The sequence below is a fragment of the Quercus suber genome, unplaced genomic scaffold (genome assembly GCF_002906115.3).
Source record: "Quercus suber isolate HL8 unplaced genomic scaffold, Cork oak 2.0 scaffold_71, whole genome shotgun sequence".
Taxonomy (NCBI): domain Eukaryota; kingdom Viridiplantae; phylum Streptophyta; class Magnoliopsida; order Fagales; family Fagaceae; genus Quercus; species Quercus suber.
This window is the reverse complement of record NW_027069536.1, coordinates 1,564,207-1,582,778: the sequence shown is the minus strand read 5'-3', so window position 1 is coordinate 1,582,778 and position 18,572 is coordinate 1,564,207. Positions and strand designations below refer to the sequence as shown.

Here is an 18,572-nt window from a genome sequence, read left to right as displayed (position 1 = left end):
ATAAATTCCTGAATAAGTCACTGTCAAATTGCTTCCCGTTGTCCACGCTACCCTGAATTCACACTTGCTTGGATAGAGCTTTATGTTGTAAGAGCGAAGGGTATTGAAGGTTTCCCACAGGTCGTCCAGATGATTTTCCTCTCTTCGGCTTTTTACTAACATGTTGTCAACATAGACTTTGACATTTCTTATAATATGATGTGCAAACATCTTGTTCATGAGCCTTTGATACGTTGCGCCTGCGTTTTTGAGGCCGAATGGCATCACGTTGTACCAGAAGAGGTCTCAGTTGGTGACGAATGAAGTTTTCTCCTAATCTGCTTCATTTAGCTTGATTTGGTTGGAACCAGAGAAGGCATCCATGAAATTCAGTAATTGGTGTTGAGCTATAGAGTCTACTAAGACGTCAACACGCAAGAAGGGGTAACTATCCTTAGGGCATGCTTTGTTTAGATTCGTGAAGTCCTCGCACATCCTCCACTTTTCGTTGGCTTTCTTGACCATTACTACATTGGCCAGCCAGTTAGGGTAGTAAACTTCTTTGATGAAGTCTGCCTCTTGCAACTTGCAGACTTCTTCTACTATAGCTTAGTCTCGTTCTTGGGCGAACACTCTTTTCTTCTGACGAATAAATGAAAAATCAGGTGACATGTTTAACCTGTGCACCATGACTGAGGGATTGATCCCAAGCATGTCTTCATGACTCCAGGCAAAGACATCCTGATTTTCTTGGAGAAAAGTTGTGAGCACTTAGTGGACCGGGGAGTTGGCAAGGGTGCCGATCTTAGTTGTTAATTCTAGTTGGGAATCATCAAGAAGTATCTCTTCAAGTTTTTCACCAGGCTCTGCCACTGTTCAATGTTCTTCTCTATTTATGGCCTGGAGATGGTCATCCATTTCCAACATAGCTATGTAGCACTCGCACGCAGCCAATTGTTCTCCACGCAATTCTCCTACTCCATAATCAGTAGGGAACTTATTCATTAAATGGTAGGTCAAGGTTACAACCTTCCACGAATTGGGGGTAGTTCGTCCTATAATGGCATTGTAAACGGATGAGTAGTTGACCACAAGGAATGTTACGTCCTTAGTGATCTGTTGGGGGTAGTCGCCAACCGTTACGGACAATGTGACTGCACCAAAGGGGAATAACCTTGTTCCTTTGAAACCAACGTGTGGAGTGTTTGTCAGAACCAATCGCTCCCTGTCAATCCTCATCTGTTGAAATGCAGGGTAGTAAAGGATGTCAGCTGAGCTGCCATTGTCAACCAGGACCCGGTGTGTGTTGTAGTCTCCTACCCGAATGTTAACGACGAGTGCATCATCATGTTGGTGGCAGAGATGTCGAGCATCTTCTTCTGAGAATTCGATGATCGGGTTGTCGATCTGTGCCATCTTGGGGATGAAGCTATTAGCTGGACGTTTTGGACCACCCTGAGGTAAGTCTTACGGGCCTTTTTAGACGAAATAGAGGCCACAACGCCTTCTACGATCATCCTTATATCTCTTATGGGCGGTCTTGGACACTTGTTCTCCTGCCAGGGGACCTGCTCTTGTGGTGAACCCGTTCTTTCTTTACTAACTAACCCCTGCAACTTTCCTTGTCTTATGAGAGCTTCTATTTGTTGTTTCAAATTGTAGTAGTTGGTCGTGTCATGACCGTGGTCACGGTGGAAGCGACAGTACTTGTCTCTAAACCTCTTATTAGGATCTCCCTTTAGCTTACCAGGAAATGGCAAAACTCCTTCGTCTTTGACCGTGCTCTTGTTGTTCTCCAGTCCTAGCCATCTTCCGCCCTCTATCCTGCCGTACGTCTTCCTATCTTTCTCTCTTTTTAGGCTTCTCTTCTCAGGCCAACAACATGTCTTCTGTGTTCATGTACTTAGTTGTCCTGTACAGCACATCTGACATAGTTTTTGGGTCGTTCTTATATAAGGAAAACAAAAACTTACCATTCCGTAGCCCATTTGTGAAAGTAGCCCCGAGTATCTTGTCGTCAGCTTCATTAATCGAGAAGACCTATTCGTTAAAATGAGCTATGTAAGACCTCAACGTCTTGTCCTCCCATTACTTAATGTTCATTAGGCATGCAGTGGACTTCTTATACTTATGCCCTTTGATAAAGTATGAGGCAAACTGGGCGCTTAACTCCTTAAAGGTACTAATGGAGTTGAGCGTTAACCTGCTGAACTAAATCCTTTCAGGTCCCTTCAACGTAGTGGGGAAGGCTCTACACATGATCTCGTCCGCCACCCCTTGAAGGTGCTTCAGGGTCTTGAAGGACTCCAAGTGATCTAAGGGGTCTTTGGATCTGTCATAACTTTCCACTTGTGACATACAAAACTTTGGTGGAAGGGGGAACGAAGTGACGGACACAGTGAATGGCGAATAAGTTCGATGGACCAAGTCATCAAGGTCGCTGGACACCTGTCCTCTAAGGGCGTTCATCATAAAGTCCATTCATTCCTTCATCCCTTCATCATCTGCATCTAGGCAACTATATGAGGTGGAACTGTATCTACGACGGATGGCCAGCTCGTGTCTTTTCATTCTGGTCTGCTTGGGGCCTTGCCACCCTCTGGCCGTTCTTGGTTCCTTCGCTCAGCGCTGATGCCTTCTTGGTCTTCATCCTGTGTGTTAAGGCCTGCGTTCTTTTGGCGTAACTGCTCTTTCAGATCATGGTTTTGCTTGGTGAGGCACTTCACAGTGGCAGCAAGAGTTTGAACCTGTCTCTTGAGCATAGTCGTGCGTGGTTCGTCTCCTTGCGCATTGGTGGTCATCATCGAGCGAGTAAGTACCATGCAACTATTTGTCCGAGAAGCAATAGTATGGCTTTACAAGTTGCAAGGTTCCCACAGACAGCACCAACTGATGATGCTAAAAATCGTCAGTAAGTCACACAGTGCTCACGTGCTCTAAACAACACTTACGAAATAAAAACAAAGAAAACCTTGGGAGAGTACCGATGTGGTATTGGTCGAAGATCCTCCAAAGGTTAAGTTAGAGAACTTTTCACAACCCTAGAGTGCCAAAGCTAGAGGAATTATGCACCTTGGTTTGCGAGGGTCTTGGGGTATTTATAGCAGCATGAGGTTGACATTCGTTCCTTGGTTTAGAAGTTCTTTCCTTGTGGGATAGATCTTCTTTAATTCACATATCTTACGGGATCTTTTTCTTATAGGACTCTCTTGATTAGAGTTAAGCGTGGTGCATAAGATATTTCCTTATATGCTTATGCGTGGAGGCCAAGTCATGTCAGCTTCGTCAAAGGCTCGCTTTTCCCCTCAGCTTCCCCTCATCAGCTTCATATCCCGTCAGTATATTATAATCGTCTCATTTAGATAGTTGTTGTCTTCAAGGTTAAGCCATTAGCTTTGAAGTGGAACCGTCGACTTTCGCTCTGGTGTTTAGACCACGAATCATTCAAATGAGGTTGACGAGTTCATTAGGCCCGTCGCTTCCCCCCAACATGGACAACGTTATCAAAACCACGGGATTACCCTTATCAGAAACAAACTTTACGTTTAAACTTTTCTCTTTGTTTATTTTTTTAATTGGCCAAATTTTTTTTTTAAAACTCATGTTAAAAAGTTTTTTTTTTTTTTAGAAACACACATTGAAAAGTTAGTATTTTTTAGGTAAAATTTAATAATTTGCATTAATTATAATTTTAATATTTGGTACAAACGCATAACACTTATCACATTTTTAAGATTTTTTGTGATTAAAAAATATAGTAATTTCAAATTATAATTAATGCAAATTATTAAATTTTATCCAAAAATAAATAAATGAAGCTCTAAACATAGAGGTTAGTATATATAAAAAGTAATAGATTAAACAAAACTATGCATTAAAGTTGAATTGGGCGAACAACTCAAGAATAAGAAAAAGAACTGCACCTATCAAAAAAAAAGAAAAGAAAAGAAAAAGAACTGCAGAGGAAACGCACGAAGAAGAGAAGATGGAGACGACAGGTGTGATGGGGGTGCGTTCCTTCAGTTGTCGGGTTGATTCAGGCCAATCCTTCTGCTTCTGTATGTTTTCAATACCGCACGAAACTCAACGAAATGGACTCGAGGCTGGAACAACGAACCGTTTCGCGCCTCTAAACGCACCGTTCCATGATATTGGTTTGGTTGGAAGAGTTTTATATGTCGGCGTATGTATTTATATTTCTGTTTTTGTCACAAATGATTCGCCTTTAAATTAAATTTAACACAAGCACTTCAAAATTCAGCCAAACACATTAATTATTTTACATTACAAAAAAGGTTTTGGTTTCTTCATAACAACAATCCCAAGTCCCAACCAAGGTTTCTATCTCTCTCTCATCCTTTTCGATGATATTCTTATTGAAATCAAACAGTGTTAGTTATCAGCAACGATCCACAATGTTCATATTTGTTTCACTTTTTAGAATATATATAGTAAGTACACTCGTTTTGCAAAATAAAATGTCACATGTTGTCTTTTTATTTATTTATTTTTGAAGGCGAGTATGCAACGTGAATATATACAATTCAATTTAAAAAATAAGTTTTGGGTATTGGTGACTTCTTCTTTTTCTTTTTTCTTTTTTTGGTTAAACAAGCATGTAATATTAACTAGGGAACAATAAGTCTATTGATTTTTTGTTTGTTTATTTTATTTTATTAGAAGACTAGAATGAATTGCAACAATAAATTGGAACTCTTAACTGGCAGTCTGGCACAGTAAAAATGGTTATTAATTACAGGGAGTTTTCTTGATTTTTCTTTGCTACAATTAGAAATCCCACATTTCCTTTCTTTAGCCGGGTTCAGGTGTCGTTTCAAGTATTAGCAGAATTGTATATACTCTCTCTCAAGTTTGGATTTGGTAGAGTGGCTAGAACGCCTCACACGATAGGATATTGGAGCCTTGGAGGAGTTTTTTTTTTTTTTTTTTTGAAAGTTGCCAAGGAAGCATGAACCATTCTTGAGACCACTTATGAAGGTACCAAGGCAGTAAAGACTGTGAAGTTTCAAAGACTCACTAGTAGTTTTGAAGAAATAAGGATAGAGAAGGATGGGACCTTTGATGAGTTCTATGCTAAACTCAAGGATATTGTGAATTCTGCCTTCAACTTTGGAGAATCTATAGCAGAATCTAAAATTGTTAGGAAAATCCTTAGGGCCTTACCTGAAAGATTCCATGCCAAGATCACTGCCATTAAAAAAGTGAAGGACATTGATCAAATTCCTTTGACTGGGCTTGTAGGGAAACTTCAAACCTAGGAGATGGGATTAGGTTTGATGGGAAAAGGTGGAAAGAGTAGAAAGTTGGCTCTTAAGGGTGAGGAAGAGATTGATGACTTTGAAGATGAAGATGAAAGCGAAGATGAAGATGAGGATCTAACCTTCATAACTAATGAGATTATCAAGCTTCTTCAATATAGGAAAAAGAATAAAGACAAAACTCTTAGGAAATCTAAATCCTCTAGGAAGGGTAAGAGTGAGAAACCCCTTATCCAGTGCCATGAGTGCAAAGGTTTTGGTCATATGAGGATAGAGTGCCCAAACTATCTTATGAAGGAAAAAACTAAGAATTCAAAAGGTAAGGGGTTGGTTGCTATACCTTGAGTGATACTGAGAATGACTCTTCTGATGAGTATGTGGATGAATGTGGTCATTTTATGGTTTTTGCTGCCACAACTGATAAGGTGATTGTGGAGAGTACTAGTGATAGTGAGGATTCTTCTGATGATGTAGTATTCAAGAAGTTGACCCTTCAAGAAGCTTATGATAAGCTATGCACTAAATTTATAAAATCTAAAAAGAGTTCTTATCGTTGTAGAAAAGAGTTTAATGAGGTAAAAACTTAAAAAAAAAAAAAAAAATGATCTATTAGTCAAATTAGATGAGACTACAAGGTTAGTTGAGAATTTTGTTGTGGAGAACACCTCTTTAGAAGAGAACCAAGCTAGTGGAAAATGCTAAAAACAAATTGTTTGGTACAAACTCTTGTTGGCAAAATACTTACCAGAATCTCTTTTCCAGATGCTCAGAGATTATTGTTGTGGATGAGAAGCGGTCTAGATTTGCTTGGCATCTTAGTTATTGCTTTCAAAAGGACTCTGGGAGGCAACCTTTTCCTTCTTGTGATCTGAAATTTGCCATTGCTAAATGCTTAAAGGGCTTGAGTGAAGATCAGTATCAGGTTTATCTTGCATTTTATCTTGAAACTAACTCCATCTGCCATCAGTTACAGCTAAGTATTATTTCTTCACATATTTTGAAATGCTACTTTTCCTTGTCTAAGAGAACCTAAATAGATTTTTTTTTTTCCTTGTGCGATTTGCAGGACTCACGCATTCAAGCAACAAACATAGAGATTAGTAAATGAACTGAAAGTTTCAGCCCAACTGGCTAAAGACAAATTAGAATTTATAGAAGGAAACACAAAATCTCTATTGCAGAACTCAAATGAAATTCATGACTCTTTAAATTCCATTGATACTCGAATTCAACAAGTAGCTCTAACAACAAAGAATGTAGGAGATCATATAGATGTCATTCTCAAGCATTCAAAAGTTTTATATGAGCAATCAAAGGAGCTTGCAGCTTCTCAATCAGAGCTGCAAGAAGGACAAGTGGCAATGAGGAGAAATTTGGTGGATGGGATGACAATGCTTAAAGATTCTTACAATATTTTGGGCCAAGAAATAGATAATTTAAGAAATGAAGCTATCGAAATAGAGAGGGGGATAACTAAAGTTGCAGATGCAATGTCTATAAAGATGGAAAATCTACAAAGCAAAGCAGATGACATTGGGAATATGGCGGTTATTTCCTTAGATAAGCAGCAACAACTTTTGGATGAGCAATCCATGGCACTTGAGGGTCTTCAAATTTTAACTGAATTTCAATCTGAAGCACTAGAAGAGAGCAGGTAAAATAGGAAACTAAATGATAAAGTAAATTAAAACCAAGAATATTAATAAATAATTTTCTAATACTAATGAATTACAGGAGTACTCTGCAACAGTTTGCCGAATATAGCCACAAACAACAGGAAGAGCTTCTTCGGCCGCAAGAACAGCTTCAAAGAGTTCATGACCACCTGATGGAAAATTCAAAGTCTATTTTAGCAGCTCAGGTTAGCATTTTCTTCCGAGCCTTACTAATTTTTTTTTTTCATAAAGTGATTGCTTGGATTAGTGTTCATTTTTTTGACTAAATATCTCTATCTCTGCTTTTAGGAATCTTTTGAATCAAAGCAAGCAAGCATGTTTATTGTTTTAGATAATCTGTTTGCTTTGCACAATGCCATGCTGCTTGAATCGCGAGTAATTAAAGCTTTCTTTGTGTATTGTATATCAAGTTTGATCATCTATATGTTCACTAGCACAAAGCAAACATACAAAGTCAGGCCCAGGCTATATATCAGTATGTCTACTACTTTACCTCCTCCTTTTCGTTCTTTTTAATTTGGAAACCTATATTACCATAAAATTAATTTTTCTTTATAGGGCTTTGCGCTACGTTCATAATAGAAGTTGCAATACTTCGGCTTGCAACAAATGAGAATATTGAATGGAGATCATGGATAATAAATTTGACCAGGTCGCTCTTTGTGCTTCTTGCTTCAATCCAGATTCTACATGCCATATGCACATACAGGTATTCTAAAATGAAGAATAAAATAGTATTTAGGTAAGAGAATGCATTTATAGATTCAAATTTAATTTAGGGCTTTGTAAATCATGCAGAGACTTTGAAGTGCTAAACCATCAGATGCTTCTAACATTAATTGAGAAGATTAATGACTTGGATAGACACAAGTAATTGTCATGGGACATGGATAGTGATGAAAAGTGGTCTACATGGATTGACTCTGACTTACCAGAAGATGTAAACAATTTTGAGGACCCTGACTATATACTTCCAGAGAAAGTTGGAGAAAATTCAATGATGACCACTTCAATTACAAGAAAATATAATCTCCGCAACAGATAGACTTCATTGAGAATTTTCTTAAGTGTTAGTACTAGGTCAACAAACTGTTACGTTATGATGTACTTTCAGCTTAACACTGTATGTATGTATTGGTTTCTTGGTTTTGTAAACTCATTTGTTCAATAGAAAATTTTATGATTCTACTTTATTTTTTTTTTTTTTTAATAAGTAAGAATGATATATATACGAAAGTCTACTCTATGCATGAAGAACATAGAGCAAACCCAAAAAGTACAAGAAGAAGAAAATAGAGAAAAAACACAAAAGAAAACCAAATAACAGAATAATTACAAAAGATAAAGGGAGCAAAGAAAAGAAGGGGGGAAATATAGTGTTTAAAAATTTAGCTAAACTATTTGTTTATTCCTTCTCTTACCTAACATATTTTCGTATTACTATTGTGGGTGGGTGTGGATGGAGTGGGTGCATGGTTTACAATGAGAATGTATGAAATAAAAATTCTTGGCTAAAATGCGAAATTGACCCTCTAACTTTCTTCAAATTTCATTTCAGTCATCTAAGTTTATTTTCGTTTATTTCAATCCTCTAAGTTTCAAATTTATTTAATTAAGGTCTTTCCATTAACTTTTGTTAAAAAATTTTGAAAAAAAAAAATTGGAAAATATTTTTCAATCATTAATTGAATTTTTTTAATTTAAAAAATTTGAAGAAAAATTTATAAAATTGAAAAATTAACCACAACATATAACAAAAGTTGATAGAAAAGCCTTAATTGAATAAATTTGAAAGTTGGAGGACTAAAATGAACAAAAGTAAAATTAAAAGATTGAAATGAAATCTGAAGAAATTTAGAGAGTCAGTTTTGCATATTACCCAAAATTCTTTGAAAAACTTTCATATATGTAAAACTTGAAAATTAATAAGCAATGGATCCATTCTATTAGTAAGGTCCACCTATATTTTTAGATCAATACAGTGCAGTCGCTTGTGCAATCCCAAATGAGTTGCACATTGTACATTCTCTTGCTCCTATTGTATATAAATTTAGAGGTATAAATGGTCAGAAAAAGTTAACTAAGTTACAGTTTGTCTACATTAGTTATATAATTATAAGCATGTTGAATTGGAGACTGATTAAGCCCATTGTACTTGAATATAGAGTAGTTGGGTACCTGTAGTGAACCCAGGGTTCACATAATATTCTGCTCTTCTAGGGAAACTACTCTATTCAGAGCGATCTACTCTCTGTAAGTATGACCATAATTATGTAATCCTCATTTATATTCAGTATTATGTTTTTCTAATTTACATTGTATATCAATTTAGGACAAACTGCCAATGAGCTCTAGCTGAAGTAGCACTTGTTCCTCCCTTAATAAAGAAAGGGATGAAATGTGAGTACGTGGCTTGAAGACACATTGGGTGTGTGTGTGATTTACCATCAAATATATATATATATATATACACATATTTGTTTAGGACAAACCTAAGGTATATCATTCTTTGTTATAATGGGTTCATGCAGTATTTATTTATTTTTTTTGTTGATAATTTACTCGGATGATTATGGGATGATGATGATGATTGTATTAGAGCAATTCAACGCTATTTTATGCATGAAAATTTAGTTTCTAGCACAGAGATGCTATTGGTTTTGGTGGGTTGTAGGAACAGGATGAATTAAAATTTAAATATAAAAAATGCTTACAATTATGCTTTCTTACGATGGTGTGTTCACCAGTAGTCCTTACAAGAGCAGGCCTCCCCTGAAATGGTGGAAACGGTTTGTATCTCTTAAAACAATCACCCTCCCAGTGACACTTGAAACAATCTTCATCCAGGTGTGACAATCCACACAAACACGAAGGTTCTTTGTAATTCTGATTGGCACTCCAGTAGAACTGTGAATTAGTGAAAATAAAGTTGCTAGTCGTTCACTATGCCCACAAAGCCAAGTTGATTTTGTTTCTTCATTTACATCATGAAGTACAACACCAGTATTAGGGACATATCCAATTTCTTCCATAGCATCCATCAGTTGATTCCAAACTTTCTTATACTCGGCAGAATTACGAAATTCAAAACCTCCACCTGCCACGAAAGTGTGAATTCTATTCTTTATTTGTACCCAACTGCACCCTGCCTCTTTCGTCATTCTCCTTCTTTCCATCGTGTCTCTAACTATCTTGACAATATCCCACATTCCTGCATTCGCATAAATGTTTGAAAGCAGCACATAATTTCCAGGATTGTTAGGTTCAAGCTCAAACAACTGCTCTGCAATAGCCTCACCTAGAGAGACATTGCCATGGAGCTGGCATGAATTGAGTAATGATCCCCATAAGCCGCCAATTGGCTTCATAGGCATGAATTTCACTACCTCTAGTGCAACAAGCATAATGCTCTACACTTGGTGACAACCCATAATTCTTCATCATTTTATTGAACAATCTTTGTCCCTCACCAGTAAGCCCTGCATGACTACAACCCGACAGTAAGGCAATAAACGTTACTGCATCTGGTCTAATACCAGACTCAACCAGCTCATTAAAAATCTCCATTGCCTTTTGTAGACACCCATTGACAGCATACCCTGTCAGCATGGTATTCCATGAAGTCAAATCTTTACTCTGCATTCCATCAAACACTCTCCTGGAGTAATCTGTTGCTCCACATTTTGCATACATGTCCACAAGTGAGTTTAGTACTGGGAAATCAGGTTTTCTAGTGGACTTCACAATCTGGGCATGTATCTCTTTACCACTATTAAGCGCAGTCAGTTGGGAACAAATTGGTAAGACTGTTGTAAGAGTAACCCAACTGAATCCAATCCCCTCTCCTTGCATCCTCCTAAAAGTGTCCAGTGATTCAAACACTTGTTTTCGGTGAACAAAACCTGCAATCAAAGAGTTCCAAGAAACAACATTCTGTTGAGGCATTTCTTCGAACACCCTTAGTACCTCATCAAAACACCCACACTTGGTATACAACCTCAAAAGAGCATTATTCACTACTTGATCTGGTTCTTCATTACACTTTATGATCTGGGCATGGACTGTTTTACCAACCCTTAGTTCACATAAATCTGCACAAGCCTTCAAAGCCATCGAAAATGCAAAATTACCAGGTTGAACAAACCTGGACTGTGACTCTAATAGAGTTAACAAACGCTGCACAATTCACAACTGCCAGTGCCCAATTGCTCTACCAGCTATGATATTCCTATGGATACCGGGACTACTTATGACTACGAGATGATAGCAGCAAAATCTTTTAGAGCTAAGGTATATCGAGGCTGAGATTTGTAATGAACACATCCAATACGTGATCAATTCACACTACAGTGGTTTCTGTGTGCCTTTAATCCTAGCACTGTTCCCGATTTCTTTTTAATTCAATGATTTAGTGCTACCTTAGTCTATGATTTATAGAGCCGGGATAAAAGTGTGAACTTTACGTACCAAGCATATATGCCCTTCTAAAAGTGAAAACGTTGTAAACTGGTACGACGTTTTTATAATTTAGTGTTACTTCATTCCCTGGCTATGATTTATACAGATTAGCAGACACCCAGATGACTTCATCTTCATGATGCGCTGTGTGTCATGGAGTTGTTGCGCATTGTGGCACAATTTGGTCAGTACTAGCTGATTACTCGATGTGAAATGGATAATACTCGCTTGTGGGTTGTTGCAAGCAGAACATTGTGTAACATTGAAAGCTGAAAACATTATACATCATTGAGAGCTACAAAAACATTATATATATATATATATATAAGTTTTGACTTTATGTAGTATATGGTCTCATACTCAATGCGTGCTACATGATTGGGTAGAAAATGTTCACTCAGCGTTAGAAAATTTACAAATTAACGGGTTTGCAGCCAAGATCAATGGATTTCTTCATTGCATCCATCACTAACTGCGTCTTTCTACTAATCCCAGGCCATTTACTATCAGGGCGAAACTTGGATTTTCTAATGCCCTCAACTAGTCTTGCTAGCTCTTGAACCATCAAAGCCTCTTGAGGAAGCTGAGAAGTGACACAAACTTCCTCAGGTTCCACACTCCACCCAATATGGAGATCGAGAAACTTAGAGCCCAATGTGAAGTCAAAAGAAGCAGAATGCTCTTGATATGGGATTATGAAGTCCTTGACATGCAACGATCCTTTGGAAGCACAAATGGCCAAGTCCATGGACCAGTGGGAGAGGAAGGAGCAATGAATTGTTGCAACTGTCGTGTCGAGTTGATCCCAATGAAGGGAAGCTGTGCATGACAAGATGACTCCAGCTAAGTTCCGGGTAACATCAGGCAGAGCAGTTACTGTAGTTGGCAATTGGTAGTCCTTAGCCCACAAGATGGCTTCAATGCAGTACCAGGCTAAGTCTCCAAGCGCACCAAGGGCGTCCAAGTCTGGTTTCACCCTTATGTTGCTCTCAAGAAATTCTGGGGTCGTTGGCATAGTTGATTGGCTGTGGATCTAAAACTCAAAGAGGAACATATGCAGAACCAGAAGAAAATATAACTGTGAGTTTCAATTTATATATCTTCATCAACAACAATTCAAAACACACAGCATTATCATCACCAACAACCAGAAGTGGAATTTGGAGCTGGATTTGTTGTGACACAACTCGCAAAGCACTCCTTTGTTTAGAATCAGAATAAAATGGAAACAAAATTGTTCAAACAAATTTCCTTGCAATTCGCTCCTTTTGAAATTTAAATGCTTTTTTTTTAATATATTTATATAATTAAATTTTTTCTACGGAAAAAATTTATTTCACAACTTATTGATGAAACCATTTGTGAATGTTGAATAATCATTTTTATATGCCACTAGATACACCACTTTCATCTTCTATAACTGGTAACTTACTATTTAAGTGAGTTATGAAAAAAAATTCTAAAACAAATTGTCACAAAATTTATTCTTATTGACATATAGTATGCAATACATTCCTTTTGAATAAGATTAAGAATAGTGTTTATTACACATAAGTTAATGCACACACCTTATAAGGTTAAGAGTAATATTTATTACGTTAATATACGTAAACGCACACACCTTTACACGCCGGAGAAAAAGTTACTTTTTATTTTTATTTTTATTGGTAAGTGCGGAGGATTGAACCGGAGCAACAGGTCACTAATGAACTGGGGTACCAACACACCTAGATGGGCGGTGGTGCTGGAGAAAAAGTTACTTGTGCCACAATAAAAGGTTGAGTTTAACTAAACAAAATCCTAATTAATTCAGCTGTAATTGTGCTACCATGTTAAGCACTAAATACCATACTAAAGAAGAAAGGCAAAAGCTCACAAAGTTGTCCAAAGTAATTACAGAACAAGTCTTTCATTTTGGCAGTCCTAGGATGATGCAGTGAGTTTGACTAAACAAGATCATAATAAATTCAGCTGTAATTGTGCTACCATGTTAAGCACTAAATACCATACTAAAGAAGAAAGGCAAAAGCTCACAAAGTTAAGTTGTCCAAAGTAATTAGAGAGCAAGTCTTTCATTTTGGCAGTCCTAGGATGATGCAGCCACATGCTCCCATGCATGAACTGTACACCGTTGGATTCGCATGCTTCCAATATCTGGTCAAGCTCTGCCACATCAAGAGCCGCCGGTTTTTCCAAAAGCAAATGCTTCTTTTTACAGGCAGCCAAGACTGCCCAGTGTACGTGAAGGCTAGTGGGTAGTGGCATATACACTGCATCCACACATGGGTCGTCGAGTACCTGATCATAGCTCCCATAGATTTTCACGTTCTCGGGTAAACCATTTGTGGCCGCAAAGTTCTTAGCCTTTTCGATCGAACGGCTGGCTATGGCGTAGAGGATTGAATTGGGAGCTAAATCTATGGCTCTAGCTACTTTCCTAGCTATCTCCGCGCATCCTATGATACCAAAACGTACTGGGTTTTCAGCCATTTTTTTTTTTTTAAGGTTCTGAAAATTCTGCTTTGGATTATGGGTGTTGGGGTTTGCTCTCTGGTTCTGGAGAGACTCTCTCTTTCTAGTATGTGGATAGGAATGCCACAAGGATGATAAAGGCAACAGAGGCCTTTTACAACCTCTTTTAGATTAAATGGCAAGAATGCCCTCCTATGTTACCAAAGGCCATCCACGTGTGTTTGTACAAGCTAAATCATGATCCTCCATCTCATCATCATCAAATGTGTCACCCCTGTCTTCCATCACTGTTTTGAGAGCCATGGACTTGTTCTTACTAGTCTAAGGTATAAAGATCTCTTAACATTCCTAAAGGTGGGGTTTTCCATGTCATTAAGTTTGGGATATAATTTTTCAATAGTTTCATTCTCACTCATTCTAATATCTTCAATTTAGAAGTGAATGTTTGAAACTTAGAGAGTTTTTAACAACTTTAGTTTCCTCATAAAGTTTCAAGGATAACCCAAGCCCTTCTAAAAATTTCAAACACAGATATTCTTCTAAATTCTTTTTGAGAGATTACCATAAAAATGAAATTAAATCCTTTACCATTGTAGTTACGATCTAAGAGTTGCTACTTGGACCATTGTTCTACGTACATAGGACTTTTAGGTTCAACCCTATTCAACTCATGATGACCATACTTTCACATTTACAGATTTAAAGAATGCTTTCATACTTGTCATTTAATAAGTATAATTAATATTATCAAAGGAAGATGCTATGTTCAAAGATTGTCCCCTATCCATTATAATGGGGGTCAAGAATTACACTTAGGATATTTAGTCTTAATTGCGAGTGTGTTTGGAAACTAATTTAAGTTTTAGCTTAAATAAGTTTTTAACTTATTTTTTATACTATTTATGAGTCTTATTGCATTGTTTATAGACTCATGAATTTTGGGAAAAAACTGCCTATTTTTTGTATGTTCATCAGCTGTTGTACTCATGGGTCTCACATTTTATTATAAAAAAAAATAGCTTAAAAATCTCCCTTAAGCACAATGTTTAGTGAAAGTTTTCCCACTATTCACTCAATACAGCATCGTATAGCAACGGTAACATTCTTCAGTGTGTTATTTTCCCCTTTCCCCTTTAGCTCAGGCCCTGCGAATCTTGGCAAAGAAGATCACTTGAGCTCTTCAATGACCACAGACCGGACTCTCTCCTCTTCAATGCCACAGACTTGGAACTCTTTTCTCTTCAATGCTCTTCAATTTTCTATCTACCTACCAACAACCCAAAAAACTGGTTCAAATCTGTCACTCTTTTCTTTCTTTTTGTACCCCCTAATGGTGAAATAGTGATTGGGAGAGACTGAGAAACCAAGAAATAGATAGATGAAGCCGACACAGTGAGGGAGATGACACAGTTATAGCTTAGAAGGCGTTTTGTGTTGGTGAGTTTTTTTAATTTTTTATATTTATTAATGTGTTTTCCCTTTTGGTTGGGTGTTGATGCTTTTTTTTGGGTTTGTCAAAGATTAGAGATATCTGTAACTCTCCAAGGCTTTTTTTTTAATACAGAATTTGACCATGAATGAATTACATCAAAGTTAAAAAATTGACTAAGTCATGAAATGAAGCAACACTAAAAATCTAACAAATGTCACACGTAATAATAATAATAATAATAATAATAATAATAATAATAATATTTAGCATAAGTGAAAATGTTATGCACATTCATCTTACAAGTTTGATTTTATATATATATACATATAGAGAGAGAGAGAGAGAGAGAGAGAGAGAGATTGTTACATTTAATTTTATTTTGTATACAAGATAAGCTCAAGTTAATCACTAAACTACATTAAATGTTCAAGTTTCGTTCATTTTTATTGTCGAAAAAACACAACCTTATTCACAAGTTACTTGATCAGCTTTTTTTTATTCATATATGGTAAAATCATGACTAAAATTTTCAAACATTTACAAATCTATGCTTATAATTAATAACAAAATTATAGTTGAAATTATATTGTTTGAGTTAATTAGAAAGATTGAATTTCGTTCATAAACTTATAAAAATTAAATTCACCAACCTTATATTGTTAAAAATTATATATAGTTTTTATTACAAAATAGGCTATTAATATTATCAATAAATTACAAATAATAATTTAATATATATTATTGTATATATTAAATTGAGTCTCATGTTCACGAGTTTATTCACAAACATATTACTATACTTGAGTTTTAATTACTCATTCAATAGTCAAACCTAAACTTAGATTGAACTTCTTTTGCTTGCTAAATATATTATTAAAAAAAATAAATAAATAAGTAGCCCGCCAATATTAGTTTATATATGATTGTAGTTCTGAAGATCCACAAGAAGCAAAGAGCTTTGTATCTCATCCACAACTGACACTTCCTAATCTATATATATATATATATATATAATCGAAACCTTTGGAGCTTCCACAATTTTTCACATCACCACTATTTTTTTTTCCTTTTTATTTTAGGTTTTATATCTTATATATTTATTATTTCTCTTCAACATGTAATTATCTTATCGAGTGTTATAATAGTTTAATTTAAGTAAAACTCTATTAGATATATGTTTCAAGAGCTTGAAAATTCTATTTCTACTAAAATTCTATAACAAAAATTTCAACAAATATAAACCCTTTATACTCACTCAAATTTTCACAAAGAAAACACTCAACACAAATTGAAGATTTTGCAAAGAGGGTACGGGACTTCATGAGACCACTTTGTAATGTTGTATCCATGGAGCTGCATAGAGTAAATGCAAAGGTAAGGACATGTTGTCATCTTTCATGCTCTAACTCTCTATGATTACTACTTTATAATATTGTTATTGTTGTGACTTGTGAGTGAGTTTATTAGTATGAAAAATCTACATGTGAAAATTTTAATTGTAAGATTTTGTTTTTACGATTAAAACATTAGATTTAATCGTAATTTTGATATAGTAATTACCAATTTTATCAATCAAAATTTCTCTAACGTTGGTGTAATTTGTATTACTATGTATGTTATATATAGAACCCTCATATGATCTTGGAAAAACCACTCTATAAAAAAAATTGTCATCAATAACAAGAAGAAGAGCTTATTTCTGATTATCAAAACCACAAATTTCCTGTCATCAATAATCGATTTTATATTAATGTTGTGATATAGTCTATAGGTTTTTTTTTTTTTTTTTTAAAGGAGAAGTATAGTCCATGTGAGAATGGTTTAGATGTTTCCTACTTGATTTTGGAATCTTAGATTGATTAGTAGAATAATATGGAGTGAGACAGTACATTATTCATATTAAAAGTGGCAATTCACATTGATTAAAAAAAAAAAAAACAACAACTAAACAAGGCATGTAATAACCTCTATACATATGAGAATAATCGCTATGACAACAAAAACAAAAATTATTAAAATATATATATATATATATATATATTGCATAGGAACGCTACTGTAAGGGCTTGATTTGTAGCCCAAACCTAATATATACAGGGTTATGGGTTAGTGAGCCCAGCACAATACATTTGTAAAGAGTGGATTAAAGAACTAGGCTCAAATGAATCTAACAACGGCTAGGACGGTTTTTGAAAGTCATTCATGCAAGAACAAAGAACGTAAGACTATGTGAATGCCTTGCCGAGGAGGCAAATATTTGTCCAGACCAATGAAATTGATTACAAATATAGTTCGGGTAGCTACAGTATCCTCTCCCCTCCCCCTTTTCTCTTTTTCTTCCCCTTTTCTCTAAAGGGGTCTCTCCCATTATATATCTCCTCCCGGGCGATCCTAGCCACCCATTTGTCAACTGCCCAAGCCATTACTCAAGTACCCGTCCCATTAGACATCCTTTCTGGCTTCCTGTGAGTTGCGGTGATCAAGGAAACACTATTTAGAGGTCTTCTCCACATAAATGTGGTTAGAAAAGTAGTTACTGTGCATTTAATGCGGGGGTGATGCCCACTCCTTAAATATTTTTGGATCTCCTTCCCTTCCGTGGGTTTATGCAACGTGCCTCTGATACTACTGCCTCTATTGAGATCGTTTTTGTCGTGGGGATATGCGGAGGAGCGGTGTTCGTCCAGTCCGAGGAGACATCACTCCTCGGGTAGCCTTCTACTCCCTTTTTACTTATGAACCACTGAACCAGAATGTCCCTCTGCTACTTGTTTCTCTTCGGTTGCCCCAATGTCCTTGGATAAGGCCCAAGACCCAATATACCCCTTTTGGGCCTTGTCCCTACAATAGCCCCTCAAAATTCCAGTTCCCCTCTCCCCCCCCCCCCTCTCTCTCTCTCATCTGAAGAGAAAAAGTGGAGTTTTGATCTTCAAGAGGAAAGACCACTTACTTTTCCCCCCCCCCCTCTCTCTCTCTCATCTGAAGAGAAAAAGTGGAGTTTTGATCTTCAAGAGGAAAGACCACTTACTTTTTTGGCTTACACGTGTGGGAGTGCTACCTTTCGCGCATCATAACTGCCTTTAATGCTTTGGCGTCCTTACGTCATCATTTATTGCTCCAGGCGACGCCTTGTTCCCCCCATCCAACAGTGAGGCGCACATCCGACGATGGAGATTTTTCCTAGAATTCTGAGCGAGGTTACTCCCGCCCCTTTTCTCCCTTTATATAAAGCCTTGAGGGGACTTGTACTCCTCTTTACTTTGCAAATCCTCAAAT

General features: G+C 36.6%; 3 protein-coding genes and 1 pseudogene across 3 annotated transcripts; 1 reads left to right on the top strand and 3 right to left on the bottom strand.

Annotated features, from left to right (window-relative positions):
• Positions 1-855: 855 nt before the first annotated feature.
• LOC136067423 (uncharacterized) lies at positions 856-1,967 on the bottom strand. Its single transcript, XM_065773256.1, has 3 exons — positions 1,953-1,967; positions 1,548-1,868; positions 856-1,434 (listed from the first exon to the last, which is right to left on the bottom strand). Exons 1-3 carry the CDS (start codon positions 1,965-1,967, stop codon positions 856-858), a joined length of 915 nt encoding a protein of 304 aa, XP_065629328.1.
• A 711-nt stretch (positions 1,968-2,678) lies between these two features.
• Positions 2,679-7,979, top strand: LOC111996111 (protein GAMETE EXPRESSED 1-like; annotated as a pseudogene).
• A 1,617-nt stretch (positions 7,980-9,596) lies between these two features.
• LOC111996112 (pentatricopeptide repeat-containing protein At3g14330-like) lies at positions 9,597-11,119 on the bottom strand (the record flags this gene model as incomplete). Its single annotated transcript, XM_065773255.1, is given in 3 exon segments — positions 9,597-9,699; positions 9,701-10,330; positions 10,332-11,119. Coding segments are annotated over 3 exon segments (1,443 nt in total), but the record flags the coding sequence as incomplete, so codon positions are not given.
• A 508-nt stretch (positions 11,120-11,627) lies between these two features.
• On the bottom strand, positions 11,628-13,992 carry LOC111998547 (uncharacterized oxidoreductase At4g09670). The gene is made up of 2 exons (XM_024030637.2): positions 13,427-13,992; positions 11,628-12,425 (listed from the first exon to the last, which is right to left on the bottom strand). The coding sequence occupies exons 1-2, from the start codon at positions 13,880-13,882 to the stop codon at positions 11,805-11,807; spliced, it is 1,077 nt and encodes a 358-aa protein (XP_023886405.1). The 5' UTR covers positions 13,883-13,992; the 3' UTR covers positions 11,628-11,804.
• Between the last annotated feature and the right edge of the window lie 4,580 nt (positions 13,993-18,572).

Coding starts and splice junctions, on each gene's coding strand:
- LOC111998547 (XM_024030637.2), bottom strand. CDS start 13,882: ATGGCTGAAAACCCAGTACGTTTTGGTATCATAGGATGCGCGGAGATA. Junction 12,426..13,426: donor ACTTTGGACAACTTAACTTT/GTGAGCTTTTGC, acceptor TTTGAGTTTTAG/ATCCACAGCCAATCAACTAT.
- LOC136067423 (XM_065773256.1), bottom strand. Junction 1,435..1,547: donor CGGGTTCACCACAAGAGCAG/GTCCCCTGGCAG, acceptor GACTTACCTCAG/GGTGGTCCAAAACGTCCAGC.